General features: G+C 35.4%; 2 protein-coding genes across 2 annotated transcripts; one reads left to right on the forward strand and one right to left on the reverse strand.

Moving 5' to 3' along the window:
- Nucleotides 1-4,470: 4,470 nt before the first annotated feature.
- On the forward strand, nt 4,471-5,675 carry LOC119987346 (transcription factor bHLH118-like). Its single transcript, XM_038832228.1, has 3 exons — nt 4,471-4,879; nt 4,961-5,302; nt 5,391-5,675. The coding sequence occupies exons 1-3, from the start codon at nt 4,547-4,549 to the stop codon at nt 5,469-5,471; spliced, it is 756 nt and encodes a 251-aa protein (XP_038688156.1). The 5' UTR covers nt 4,471-4,546; the 3' UTR covers nt 5,472-5,675.
- Nucleotides 5,676-9,119: 3,444 nt separating this feature from the next.
- On the reverse strand, nt 9,120-10,302 carry LOC119986401 (transcription factor bHLH118-like). Its single transcript, XM_038830953.1, has 3 exons — nt 9,943-10,302; nt 9,511-9,858; nt 9,120-9,419 (listed from the first exon to the last, which is right to left on the reverse strand). The coding sequence occupies exons 1-3, from the start codon at nt 10,267-10,269 to the stop codon at nt 9,288-9,290; spliced, it is 807 nt and encodes a 268-aa protein (XP_038686881.1). The 5' UTR covers nt 10,270-10,302; the 3' UTR covers nt 9,120-9,287.
- Between the last annotated feature and the right edge of the window lie 1,889 nt (nt 10,303-12,191).

Genomic DNA, 12,191 nt, shown 5'->3' on the forward strand with positions numbered 1-12,191 from the left:
CAAGGTGAGGGGTACCACATGATGGACCTGGACCCTAACCTATCTAGTCCACTTGTTGGATCTCGTATAAGCCAACAAATGCGGGGGAGTATTAGGAATCCCACATCGATTAGATGTGGGAGTTCCATTCACTTAATAAGAGGTGTCCAATCTCATAACACTTGAGGGCCCTTTTAGAGACGAAATCCACATGGGTCATTGGCCCAATGTGGGATAATACCTCAAGTGTTTGTGGGTCAACCTTTCTTATCTACCCATTCTTCAAATTATATAAGCTACACAACTCCTTTTGAAAGCTTTGTCGGTCAAGTGACCGACACCAAGCTCTGCCGGCTAGGTGACCGACACCAAAGTGTGTGTACTTACTCCAAGTGTAGGGATCGACAAGTTTTAATCCAATGAGTCTGGTATCGTATCCACAAGGAAGCAATACAAATTTGGTAGTGAATGATATGAAAACAACTAGCAAACATAATAAACGCAATGAATATCAAAATAAAAACAAGCAAGAAAGGTGATTGAATGGTTCGGTAGCATATGCAATTTGTAACCAAAAGTAAATAAGATTTGATTTGAAACAATTAATTAAAAACCTAGTTCTTAATTTGTCCTGGTGGCTACTCAGTTCTCATACTCAAGGTAACATTGGAAACACTCACAACCATACACAATGCATTGTACGATACTATCAATCATGCATATGCAAAGGGAATTGAAGCGTTAAGACTTCGATTGCTACATAGAGATCATCAGGCCTCTTGATTTACTATGAATGCAAAGGGATAAACACCTAATTTTATGGATTAATGTTCCCCCTTGGGGCTCGGCTTAGCTAACACCCAAGTTTCGCACTCAAATGTCAATAAACCATCTCTCCCTCATGCATATTCCGTAATTAACCTAAAACCCCATCATCAATACACATAATTAATAGTTATACAATAGGAAACTCAATTAATTAAGAAAATCATGCATTGGATTTCGCAATTCTTAATCAAACATATTAAATTGAATCCCTAGACTAGACAATCCAAGAACACAATCAACATGTCATTCTCATACACTCAATCACACAACTATCACGAAATTAAAGGAGAGAGATCGAAGCTACGACTCTTAAAGCATACCTTGTGCAATCAAAACATCGCACCTATCGTCGGGACTAGAAACTAGAAAGGAAAATTAGTTACTCATCATAATGAAGATAAACAACCAATTTTATAGAAGAAAATCAATGTTTACAATCAAAATCACAAGAAGCTTGACAAAATCTAGAGAAAGAAATAGAGAAACTACAATGGAGGCTATATGTTCAAGAGTGAATGAATGAGGGAAAAACCAAATCTTAGGGTTTTTGTCCTCTTTTTACATGTAAAAATACCTATCTACCCTTACAAAGTTATCCCCCATTGGTTGCAATCAAGCTTTGCTCGAACTACCCTATTAATTGCTCTGGAAGTTGTAGATCCGCGACAGATGTCCGGACACCTCAAGAGGGTGTTCGGACACCTCAAGAGGGTGTTCGGACACCCTTCTTCATAAAATAGGCAAATCTACCTTAGGTGTCCGAACACCTCTGGAGAGTGTCCAAACATATTGTCTTCTGTCTTGTAAATATGCACTGAAATTGAAGTGGGTGTCCAGACAGGTTAGCATCTGACTCTTTTCAAAAACAACTTTAATTTGTTCATTTTACGTCCGATTCCTACAAAATCAAAAGAAAACACTTGTAAGTGTAAAATCAAACTAAAACAAATATAAATATATCATCTAAGCACTAGAACATCCTAATGAAGGGTTATTATGACCTCAAAATAAAGGTCCGATCACTATGCCAATGGGAATGGTGGTGGTGGGTTTTTCATGTTAGGAGGGACCATTGTTGCCCCCCTCCTAGCGAGATGGAGCCTGAGGAAGGTGCGGCATTTCGCGAGTAGCGCTGGTGATTTTTTAAAAAAATCACTAGGGACCCTTGTCTAAACGATGACAGATAAACGTAAGGAGAAAGAACTAACAACAAGAGTTCGCAAAATATCCATGCTGCTCCAATCTATCTACCAGCCATTCTTTTGACAAATTCGTCACCAGAGCCGAAGGGAAACAATTGGGGCCTTCTTGTTACTTGGGCTCATCACCTTTGGGCTTCTGAAAACTTGGGCTTTAGGGACACTACAGAACGCATAAAAACCAAAAATATCTTAAAATAAATGCTGAATAGCATGTAATAACAATATCAAACTAACTGGGAAAACCATAAAATGGTAGCACAGTTGGTTGAGTATGGACACTGAGTACCCTCGTAGTTATATCCACAAGGGGTTGTCAAGATTTATAATCCCACATTACTTGGGGTAGACTTTTTCATTTTGGAACCCACACAAGAGTTTCACATGGGAAAAAAAAATGGAGAGTTTTAGTGGCTTATAAACAAATGGTTCGACCCAAGTTCACAAGTCATGGTTTTGTGAGCTATAATGGATCTTCCAACCACTTGTGCGATGAGCCTTATTTTAGATCCATGTTTAACATGGACTCCCTCAATGTCCAAAATGTGGACAACACCTAATCGATGGTCCAGAAGAACAAAATCTTACTGGCTCGATGTATTTATAGTGAACCGAATAACTCAAAGCTGACACTATCAACTATTGTATGTTGGGCTGAGAATTCTGATAGGGATTATTGCACAAGCGAAGCCTACACTCTTTTATTTGCATAAAAATATCAAATAAAAAACGTAATAATTTATTCTAAATTTATTAAAACGTGCTGCCCTCCTGTAGTTTTGGGTTCGGCCGCACATTTTCTTAGAGGAATTAATTACCTGAAATTTGAGGAAGTATGAAAACCTAATTTTCTCACGCTTTCCATGTATGAATAGACTGCCTTGCCGGGATATATAATCAAACATAAATTTTGAGGTCATCAATGACTTAACACCTATAAAAAGTATTGTTTTATTAATTAAAACATATAATTAGCAAGGTGTGGACCCATGAATGTGGTCAACTGACCCACTCTTTCAAATTTCAACCTACTCCCTCAACACTTAAAAAATTGCTGAACAATATTGATCAGATCATATTATTACATCCTTAAACGCTACGAATTTTTTGCAATTATTTTTAATATGACATTATTTATTTATTTATTTTTATAATTAGTTTTGAATTGTTCCTATTTTTCTGTTTGCAATTTCAAAATTTTCCTCTTTAAAAGTGTGCTTTTATATAATATTAGTTAACTAATTAGAGTAATCCATCATTATTTGTTTTAAAAAACTACAGCTTACAATAACTACCAAGAATCTCAAATAATTATCTTATGTGACCTTATGCCACATGAGTGTATACATACAGTCTGTTGATTCTACATATAATTACAAAGTATCACATTCAAACATTTGAAATTTCCCAAAATGATTTTTATTTAGAAGAAGGCTGTAATGTCGTAATGCGGTATGATATATGTCGTCCCTTAATATATGAGATTAATAAGTAATTAACGCATATACTCGACTTCGTGGTACGTAAATTCAACTCCCCCATCCCCACTTATTTTAAAAAAATATTCTTACCAAAAAAATAATATATGAGATTAATAGGTGTCATATGATCTATTAGAGCATGACATAATACTAGAACAATATTATAAGCATCCCTGATAGTTGGACTAATTAAACTTAATTAATCTCAACAATACTTAATCATAAGCTCTATCCCTCAAAAAGAAAATTAATGACATGCACAAGCAAATCTTTTGTGGACCCTTACATGCATCTCATTGATCATATTGTTCCACCTTCTCTCAATAATGACCATTTTTTTCTTATAAAAAAGGGGTTATTATTATCATCTTTTTGGGATTTAATAGATATTTATTAAAAAAGGGGGTTTTTTGAATTGGAAGAGGCCCTCGAGGATATAATATTCCTATCTGTGTAAGGATCTTCTAGATCTCCCTATTCTCCCTCTATTATCCTATATAGACTTAAAGTGCGGACTTAAAAAATAACTCAATATATCCCAAAAGAAATGCCCACTTTCACAAAGTTTCAGCTAGTCCGATATTGGATAATGACACTTGTTTAATTTACGGTTCGAGAAGAACAAAGTCATATGGTTAAGTTTCATTTTTTAAAATACAACACTTTGTTTAATACATACACACACATATATATATCTCGTGGTAAAGGAGAATTATGACACTTTGCAAAAGAAAAAATGTATCAAATCATAAGTGATAATTAAGGTCCAGCGCAACATAGACCAGAATAAACATATATGTATAGTTTGCTGCACGTGCGAATGCAATTGTATAATATTTAGTCTCCAAATGTACAGTGCATGGGATCAAAAGCTTGCAATCATTGTCACGTGAGGTCATTTGCTAGAAAATCTTGAAACCCTAGGCCCCATCACAGATATCCTGCTCGCCAAATAAATATATCTCCAATATTGTATAATATTAGTCTCCACAGCTTATATGTATAAGCATAATATATAGCTAGAGAGAGAGACTGATAGTGGGAGGAGATTATTTGATAATGGAGATTATCTCAGCAACTCCATATCTTCCAATATCTGAAGAAAGTATTGATCTTGATGAGTTATTCCAAATCTCTTGTAATCCTCATCACCATCCACAACAATTACTTACAGTACCTCAAAAAGATGGCGAAGTGCCGGATTGCGGCCGGCGCCGGCGTAAATCACCAGCTGCTTTTGGAGTCAAAGATGATGATCATGATCATATGAAGCCTGATCAGAATAAGAGGCAGAAATTAATCACACATAGAGACATTGAGCGACAAAGAAGGCAAGAGATGGCTACCCTCTACAACTCCCTCAAGTCCTTACTCCCCCATGAAATTCTCAAGGTCAATCCCTTTACTCTTGATTACATTTCTTCTTGGTTTTTCGATTAATTAGTGTAATTACATGATTGATTTGATTAGCAGGGGAAGCGATCGACGTCGGATCAAATTCAAGAGGCAATGAATTATATAAAAAAGTTAGAGACCAAGATTCAAGAGTTGGGTGACAAGAGAGATGGATTAATTAAGAGATCATCATCGTCTTCTTCTTCTAATTGTTCCTTATTGGATGAATATTGTTCAAGTGATCAATTATTCATGGTGCTGGTTGAGCCTTGTTTGGTTGGAATAAGGGTTATTATAAACACAGAACTGGGAGTTCCTCTTTCAAGATTTCTTCATCTTCTTGTTGGAGAAGAGCTTAGTGTAATTAGCTACACTTCAAGTAAAGTGAATCAAAGGATGCTCCACAGTGTAGACTGCCAGGTAATGTTAATTAATTACTCGATTATCGTGTTAATATTAAGTTTAATTAGGGTTCTTCTAATTCATTCTTATGTGTGTATATAAACAGGTCAGTGATGGGAGAAGCATTGATGTGTCTGAACTGCAACAGAAGCTAACAAACTCATCAGTAATTCCAACCACAACTTAATTTCAATCAAAGCCCCCTTTTGTTTTAGGGCAAGAGTTATTTTGTCTAGTATGTATGTTTATATGAGCCTGGATGTCTTTCTGTGCTTTTTCAGAATCTGTGAAAAAAATAATAAGACCATTTATATAGAAAATCAATGGCATTGAAGTACTACCGATTGAGCATGAAATCATGAAATTGTTTGTGCTTAATTTTAGCTTAAAATTAAGGAATTTTCGATACTTGTTAATGTTAATTTTGGCCAATCACTGGCCTTTTAGCGAATTCATATATTAATATAAGTGTTTGAGATGTGGCTGAGAATAATCTTCAATAATTGTTGCTTTTGAACCCCAAGAGAGGGTGACCAGGTTGAGGCGCGAACTAGGTCACCACCTTGAGATGATATGTGCCATCTCCTTATGTTTGTAGGTGCAAAGAAGCTTTGTAACTTGTCATCCCCAGGACACAAGTCCAGACACCTATGGTACACCTCACTAATTGCACAGTTAGAAGTAGAAATTCTACCAAATTCAAATTTGTTCAAATCTAGTCATTTGGACAAACTTCTGAGGTTTCGAACAGTCAACATGCTTATACTGGACATTGACCGAATGAAAATCGTTGATGTGGCTTCAGGCAACTGGGTATTTGCACTACAAGAAAAACTGAAAACCGAAACCCTAAATAGATTTTCCCGAGAAACAAACCCCACCCAATGATGGCTACCAACAAACCTCACTCCTTCAAGTCTTCAACCAACAAAACCATTGAGCCCCCTCTTGTGTTCCTTAATGAATCAGCTTCGTTGCCTTTCAAACTTGACTCCACCAACTTCTCATCATGGCAAGCCAAAGTTTACATCAAAACACTTACCAAGTACAATCTTCTTGGTTACATCAACGGCACTCTTTCCTCTAGTAGCCGCCACAAAGACAGCTCGTGAAGCTTGGACTAGGCTCCCGAGGAATTTGGCAAATCAATATCGAATTGAGAGATCTTTCGATTAAAAGAAGAGCTCATCCTAAGGAGAAGAGGATCAAAGCTATTGTAGACGAGCTAGCCAAATGAAAAATCTAGGGTTCTGTGACAAAGTGAAACAAGGAGAGAGATAAGAGAAGAGGAAGATGGGGGTCCTGATTTAGGTTTTGATTTGGGGGTTTTGATCTGGTTTCGAGATTTCCATTTGTAAGCTTTTGGAAAAAATTATTTTTCATGTCGGCAATGGTTTGTCCACACCAGTATAACACTACGTACATAAGTGAGTTGAGTGCCTGAATGAGGAGAAATATGTTCGATTAACTAAATTGAAATAATGACTAAATTGAAATAATTTCGAACACTGAGCTACCAGTTTGGAGAGGTTGAACAACCTGAGTTGCAACGTAACCCAAACTATTTGTCATGTTAAATCTTATACAATTTGTAAGATTAGGGCTATCCTTCATGGAACATTATGTCATTTTCTTCCACATATTGCCCATCGATCATTCTTTAAGGTTGTTATTATGTATATGGTTTTAAACTATATATGTAATTATAGTTAATGATGCTTAAATCAAACTAATCCATTTTATATTGCATTCCTCTTGCTAATTAAGGTTTTAAAATAATGCTGTATGAATAAGTAGAACTTGCCATAGAAGAAAAATACCTTTTCTTTTGTGAAATAATTAACATGATTAGTCTCATGGCATATTTAAGAAAAAGAAAACACGATGAGTCCCATGTACAACTAAACAATGTGGACAAGATATATATATATCTATGGCATCTATGCTGTACATTACTTTTATTTTAAGAAAAAAAATTAATCATTGTCACCCGTAAAATAATACTTAATATGACGTCATTTTCGCTTCGTCATAGGTTTTTTTGTGACGCAACCTTTTGTGGCGATGTTAAGCAACATGTATTTGTTGCCGCTTAATGTTTTTAGTGGCATCATTTTTAATATTTGATTTTTAAAATTATAAAATATAATATCGTTATATTTGTTTGAAACATGTCATTTTTTTTGGGTGACTAAAATGTAGCAACCCCTATCTTTCGGTGCTAAAAAGTATAATTATTTTGATAATAGGTCAATTAATTAAGCCTTTGAACAAATGGGTCATTTGAGCCTATTACTTTGAAATAGTCAAAATTAACTACAGGAAACACCTAAAATTACTTGAAAATAGACCCACAAAAAAAAAAAAAAACAAAAAAACTCAACAATAGATCCACAAACCCAACAACCTAAAAGAATATATCCAAAAAAGATGGAGAAACATATGAAAGAAAAATAGCTGCAAGTTCAATTCAAGATAAATAGCTACAACAATTGTACAGAAACATAACAAATAAGCTACATAACAGCTCCATTAATGAGCAGCAAATATGCCCACAGATTCTTCATCATGAGATGATTTCTTCATCTTTGAATTGTCTTCAGGGAGGAATTCTCATTTTTCTTCTTCTTTGACGTCAATGCTATGCCCACTATCTAAACTTGTACATCCCTGTAACAATTAAATCAGAATTTGCAACATTAAGAATCACAGTTCAAATCAATCCCAATTCAAAACAATCTCAATTACAGTTCATATCAGACCAATTTTAAGTTCAAACTAGTCCCAATTTAAGTTCAAAACAATCTCAAATCATCCCAATTCAAAACAGTCTCAATTAGAGTTCATTATCAGATCAATTTCAATTCAAAATGTACAGACCAAATTTAAGCTCAAAACAGTCCCAATTTAAGTTGAAAACAATCCCAACTAAAATTCACAGTTCAAAACAGTCCCTATTATAGTCCTAATTAAATCTCACAATCACTCAGAATCACAGTCCAAACAGAAAATTAAGAAAATTACTCACTTCAAGCTCTAAAAGAGGTATCCGAATTGCTCTGGTATCATTTTTCACCATTGGGAGTGTAATCGAACAAAATCTGGACAAATTAAATATCAAGTAAAGACCACAAAATGAAACCCCAAATTGAAACCAAAGAGACCTAAATTGCAACCACAAATTGAAACCCAAATTCAATCCCTAAACATAACCGAAGCCCTAAGTTGGAACCCCAACTTGAAGCTCTAATTCAAAACCCTAAGTCCAAAACTAAAATAAAAAACCTTTATCAAAACCCAAATCCAAAATCCTAAAACCAAATTGAAACCCGTAACCGAAACCCAAAAAAAAAAAAACCTTAATGAAAACCTTAAAAAAAATCCTAAACGAAAACCAAAATGAAACCCAAAACTGAAAATGCAAAGTTGAAAACCAATAAAACCATATGTCATATCTTGAACAGGCAATAGTAGGGCGATGAGAAATTAGAAAGGAAAACGGTTGCAGATCGTAGGAGAAATAAATTAGGTTTAACTCTCGTAAATTAGGTTGTAGGGGTAGGAGAAAGAAATTTTGTTTTGTTTTGCACCGTGTATTTTTGTGCTTAACATGCATTTTGGCTTTGATTTAAGTGACATGGCATTTACACACATAATTTTCTTTTTTTCCAAATCAAAGCCATGTAACATATTATAGTCCATATTAACAAAATTTAGCGTATGTTTGGATGAAGGGTTAACGGAGACCAATTTATAAAGTATAGAGACTTGTTTAGTCTGAAACAAAGTAGAAGAGATTGATCGATCCTTTTTTGAAAGTACATGGACCATTTCGGTACTCATCTCACTATTGTATTATCTTTAAGCAACTCTTGAGTTACTTATTGAAGTAGTTACTTTAGTTCATTAATAAGAGAGAGAGTGTGAAGTTAAACAAAACCTAAACTCTACAGTTAATATAAACATATATAATAGACACCCCATGTTCACTTAATTAGTAGAATTAACAACATAACTCTTGCCCTAAAACAAAAGGGGGATTTATAATTGAAATTAAGTTTTTGCCTGGAATTACTGATGAGTTTGTTAGCTTCTGTTGCAGTTCAGACACATCAATGCTTCTCCCATCACTGACCTGTTTATATACACACATAAGAATGAATTTGAAAAAAAACCCTAATTAAACTTAATATTAACGCGATAATCGAGTAATTAATTAACATTACCTGGCAGTCTACACTGTGGAGCATCCTTTGATTCACTTTACTTGAAGTGTAGCTAATTACACTAAGCTCTTCTCCAACAAGAAGATGAAGAAATCTTGAAAAAGGAACTCCCAGCTTTGTGTTTATAATAACCCTTATTCCAACCAAACAAGGCTCAACCATCACTATGAATAATTGATCACTTGAACATTCTTCCAAAAATGCATAATTAGAAGAAGATGATGATGAATTGGACAATAATGATCTCTTTAATCCATCTCTCTTGTCACCCAACCCTTCAATCTTGATCTCTAATCTTTTTATATAATTCACTGCCTCTTGAATTTGATCCGACGTCGATCGCTTCCCCTGCATTAAATTAAATTAATCATATAATTACATTAATTAATCGAAAAACCAAGAAGAAATGTAATCAAGAATAAAGAAGTTTGCCTTGAGAATTTCATGGGGGAGTAAGGACTTGAGCGATTTGTAAAGGGTAGCCATTTCTCGCCTTCTTTGGCGCTCAATGTCTCTATGCATGATCAATTTCTGCCTCTTACTCTCATTAGGCTTCATATGATCATCATCTTTGACACCAAAAGCAGCTGCTGATTCAGGCGGCCGCCGGCCGCATTCCGGTACTTCGCCATCTTTTTGAAGTATTGTAAGTTGTTGTTGTTGTTGATGTTGATGAGGATCACAAGAGATTTGGAACAACTCATCAAACATATTTTCGTCAGATATTGGAAGATATGGAGTTGTTGAGAAACGATCCATAAGATCTCCTCTCTCTCTCACTCTCTCTCTAGCTATATGTTATACATATAAGTGGAGATCTCTCACAATATTGGAAATATTTTTTTAGATGAACAGGGTATCTCGATGGGCCTAGGGTTCAAAGATTTTGTTGTGTGTATGTGTGTGTGTCTATATATATATATATATATTTATGTATATGTTCTAAGTAACCTCACGGGACAATGATTGCTAGTCTTTGATCCGATGTACTGTACATTTGGAGACTAATATTGTGCACACATTCACGCGTGCAGCAAACTACATTTTTAGTTAGTAAGTTGTAACGTTTCAACATTCCATAACGGAACGTGCAACCTCTTGTTAGGACTATAGACCTCACATATCTCTATATTGGTATGATATTGTCCGTTTTATACCTTGACCAGCACAGATTTACTCTTAGGTTTTTATCCAAAAGGTCTTATACTAATAGAAATATTGTCTATACTTATAAACCCATCATCTTTCTCATGTCTAGTAATTGTAGGACTTTGATTTGCACCTAACAACTTTTTAAGTCAACAAAAGTTGCGTTAACCCAAAATAGTGTAGATGAATGGTAATATTTTAGATTTGGTTGAATAAGTATTTCCTCAATAATGGTCATTTGTATCCCTTGAAGTATATTGTTATAGACATATATATGAATTTTCACATACGCACCAACTTTATGCACTCGAAATCCAATGGCTCTAATAAACCACAACAAAAGTGGGTGCCACACATTTTCTATGGGACCCATCGTGTCTATGATTGAAAAACAAATGCATAAAGTTGGTGTACATGTGAGAATTCTCACCGACTTTATGCATTCCAAATCTAATGGATGTAATAAACCCCAACAAAAGTAGGGACTACACATTTACGGTGGGACCCACAGCATCTATGATTGAAAAATAAGTGCACATAGTTGGAGTTTGAAAACTGACTGTGAAAGAGAGCTGGTATTCAAGCTTACCAGGCCTCATCATTGTATTCTCATTATATAGATAGATGGTACAGCCAAACTCTCCCCTTCTTATATGGTGAGTTGTTAGACTAGTTACAAGAGATAAACATATCTATACATATGATGAAGTACGTATAACAAATGTGTAGCTAATCCTCAACTAAGAACAAACTAAGAACAAGCATGATCTTTTGGGAATCTTATCATTATCAGTAGAAGCTTTATCAGCAGAAACTTTATCTCTAACACACCCCTGCAAACTGTTGGGGAGGACACAAACAGCAGTTTGTCACGTAACTAAACAAAGCGAGACGCAGTGTGACCTTTTGTAAAGATATCTGCAACCTGATCTGTAGTGAAAATGTGTTTAATCTGAATATCCCGATTGATTACTTTTTCCCGAACAAAATGGTAATCAACTTCAATATGTTTCGTGCGTGCATGAAAAACTGGATTTGCAGCCAAAGCAATTGCACTAAGATTGTCACACCACAAAGTTGGCGAAGAAGATAGGCCTATTTGTAGTTCACGGATCAGCATTCGTAGCCAGTACAACTCAGCCGTGGCTAGAGCCATTGATCTATATTCAGCTTCAGTGCTGGATTTGGAGACCACTGCTTGCTTTTTAGATGACCAAGAAATCAGATTTTGTCCAAGAAAAACTCCATATCCACACGTTGATCGACGATCGTCTGGGTTTCCTGCCCAGTCCGAATCACAGAAGACTCGAAGATCGAGAGAGCTGGGGGAGTACAAGGGCAAAATGATTTGTGTGAGTGGTGTTGGGTACGGGTGATTGTGGGATAAGACTATGATTTGTGTGAGTGGTGTTGGGTACGAGTGATTGTGGGGTAGGAGACATTATGGATGATTGTGCAGTGGCTTCAGATTGAATAACAGTGGTGGACAAAGGTGTTGGTGGGCTTGATATGGCTTCAGGTAAAGGAGACAA

The sequence above is a fragment of the Tripterygium wilfordii genome, chromosome 20 (assembly GCF_013401445.1).
Source record: "Tripterygium wilfordii isolate XIE 37 chromosome 20, ASM1340144v1, whole genome shotgun sequence".
Taxonomy (NCBI): Eukaryota; Viridiplantae; Streptophyta; class Magnoliopsida; order Celastrales; family Celastraceae; genus Tripterygium; species Tripterygium wilfordii.

Bases quoted from the DNA above. Each gene is read 5' to 3' on its own strand.
- LOC119987346 (XM_038832228.1), top strand. From the start codon at position 4,547: ATGGAGATTATCTCAGCAACTCCATATCTTCCAATATCTGAAGAAAGT. The intron at 4,880-4,960 runs GTCAATCCCTTT...TTTGATTAGCAG, and splicing joins TCCCCCATGAAATTCTCAAG to GGGAAGCGATCGACGTCGGA. The intron at 5,303-5,390 runs GTAATGTTAATT...GTATATAAACAG, and splicing joins TCCACAGTGTAGACTGCCAG to GTCAGTGATGGGAGAAGCAT.
- LOC119986401 (XM_038830953.1), bottom strand. From the start codon at position 10,269: ATGGATCGTTTCTCAACAACTCCATATCTTCCAATATCTGACGAAAAT. The intron at 9,859-9,942 runs GCAAACTTCTTT...AATTTAATGCAG, and splicing joins TCCCCCATGAAATTCTCAAG to GGGAAGCGATCGACGTCGGA. The intron at 9,420-9,510 runs GTAATGTTAATT...GTATATAAACAG, and splicing joins TCCACAGTGTAGACTGCCAG to GTCAGTGATGGGAGAAGCAT.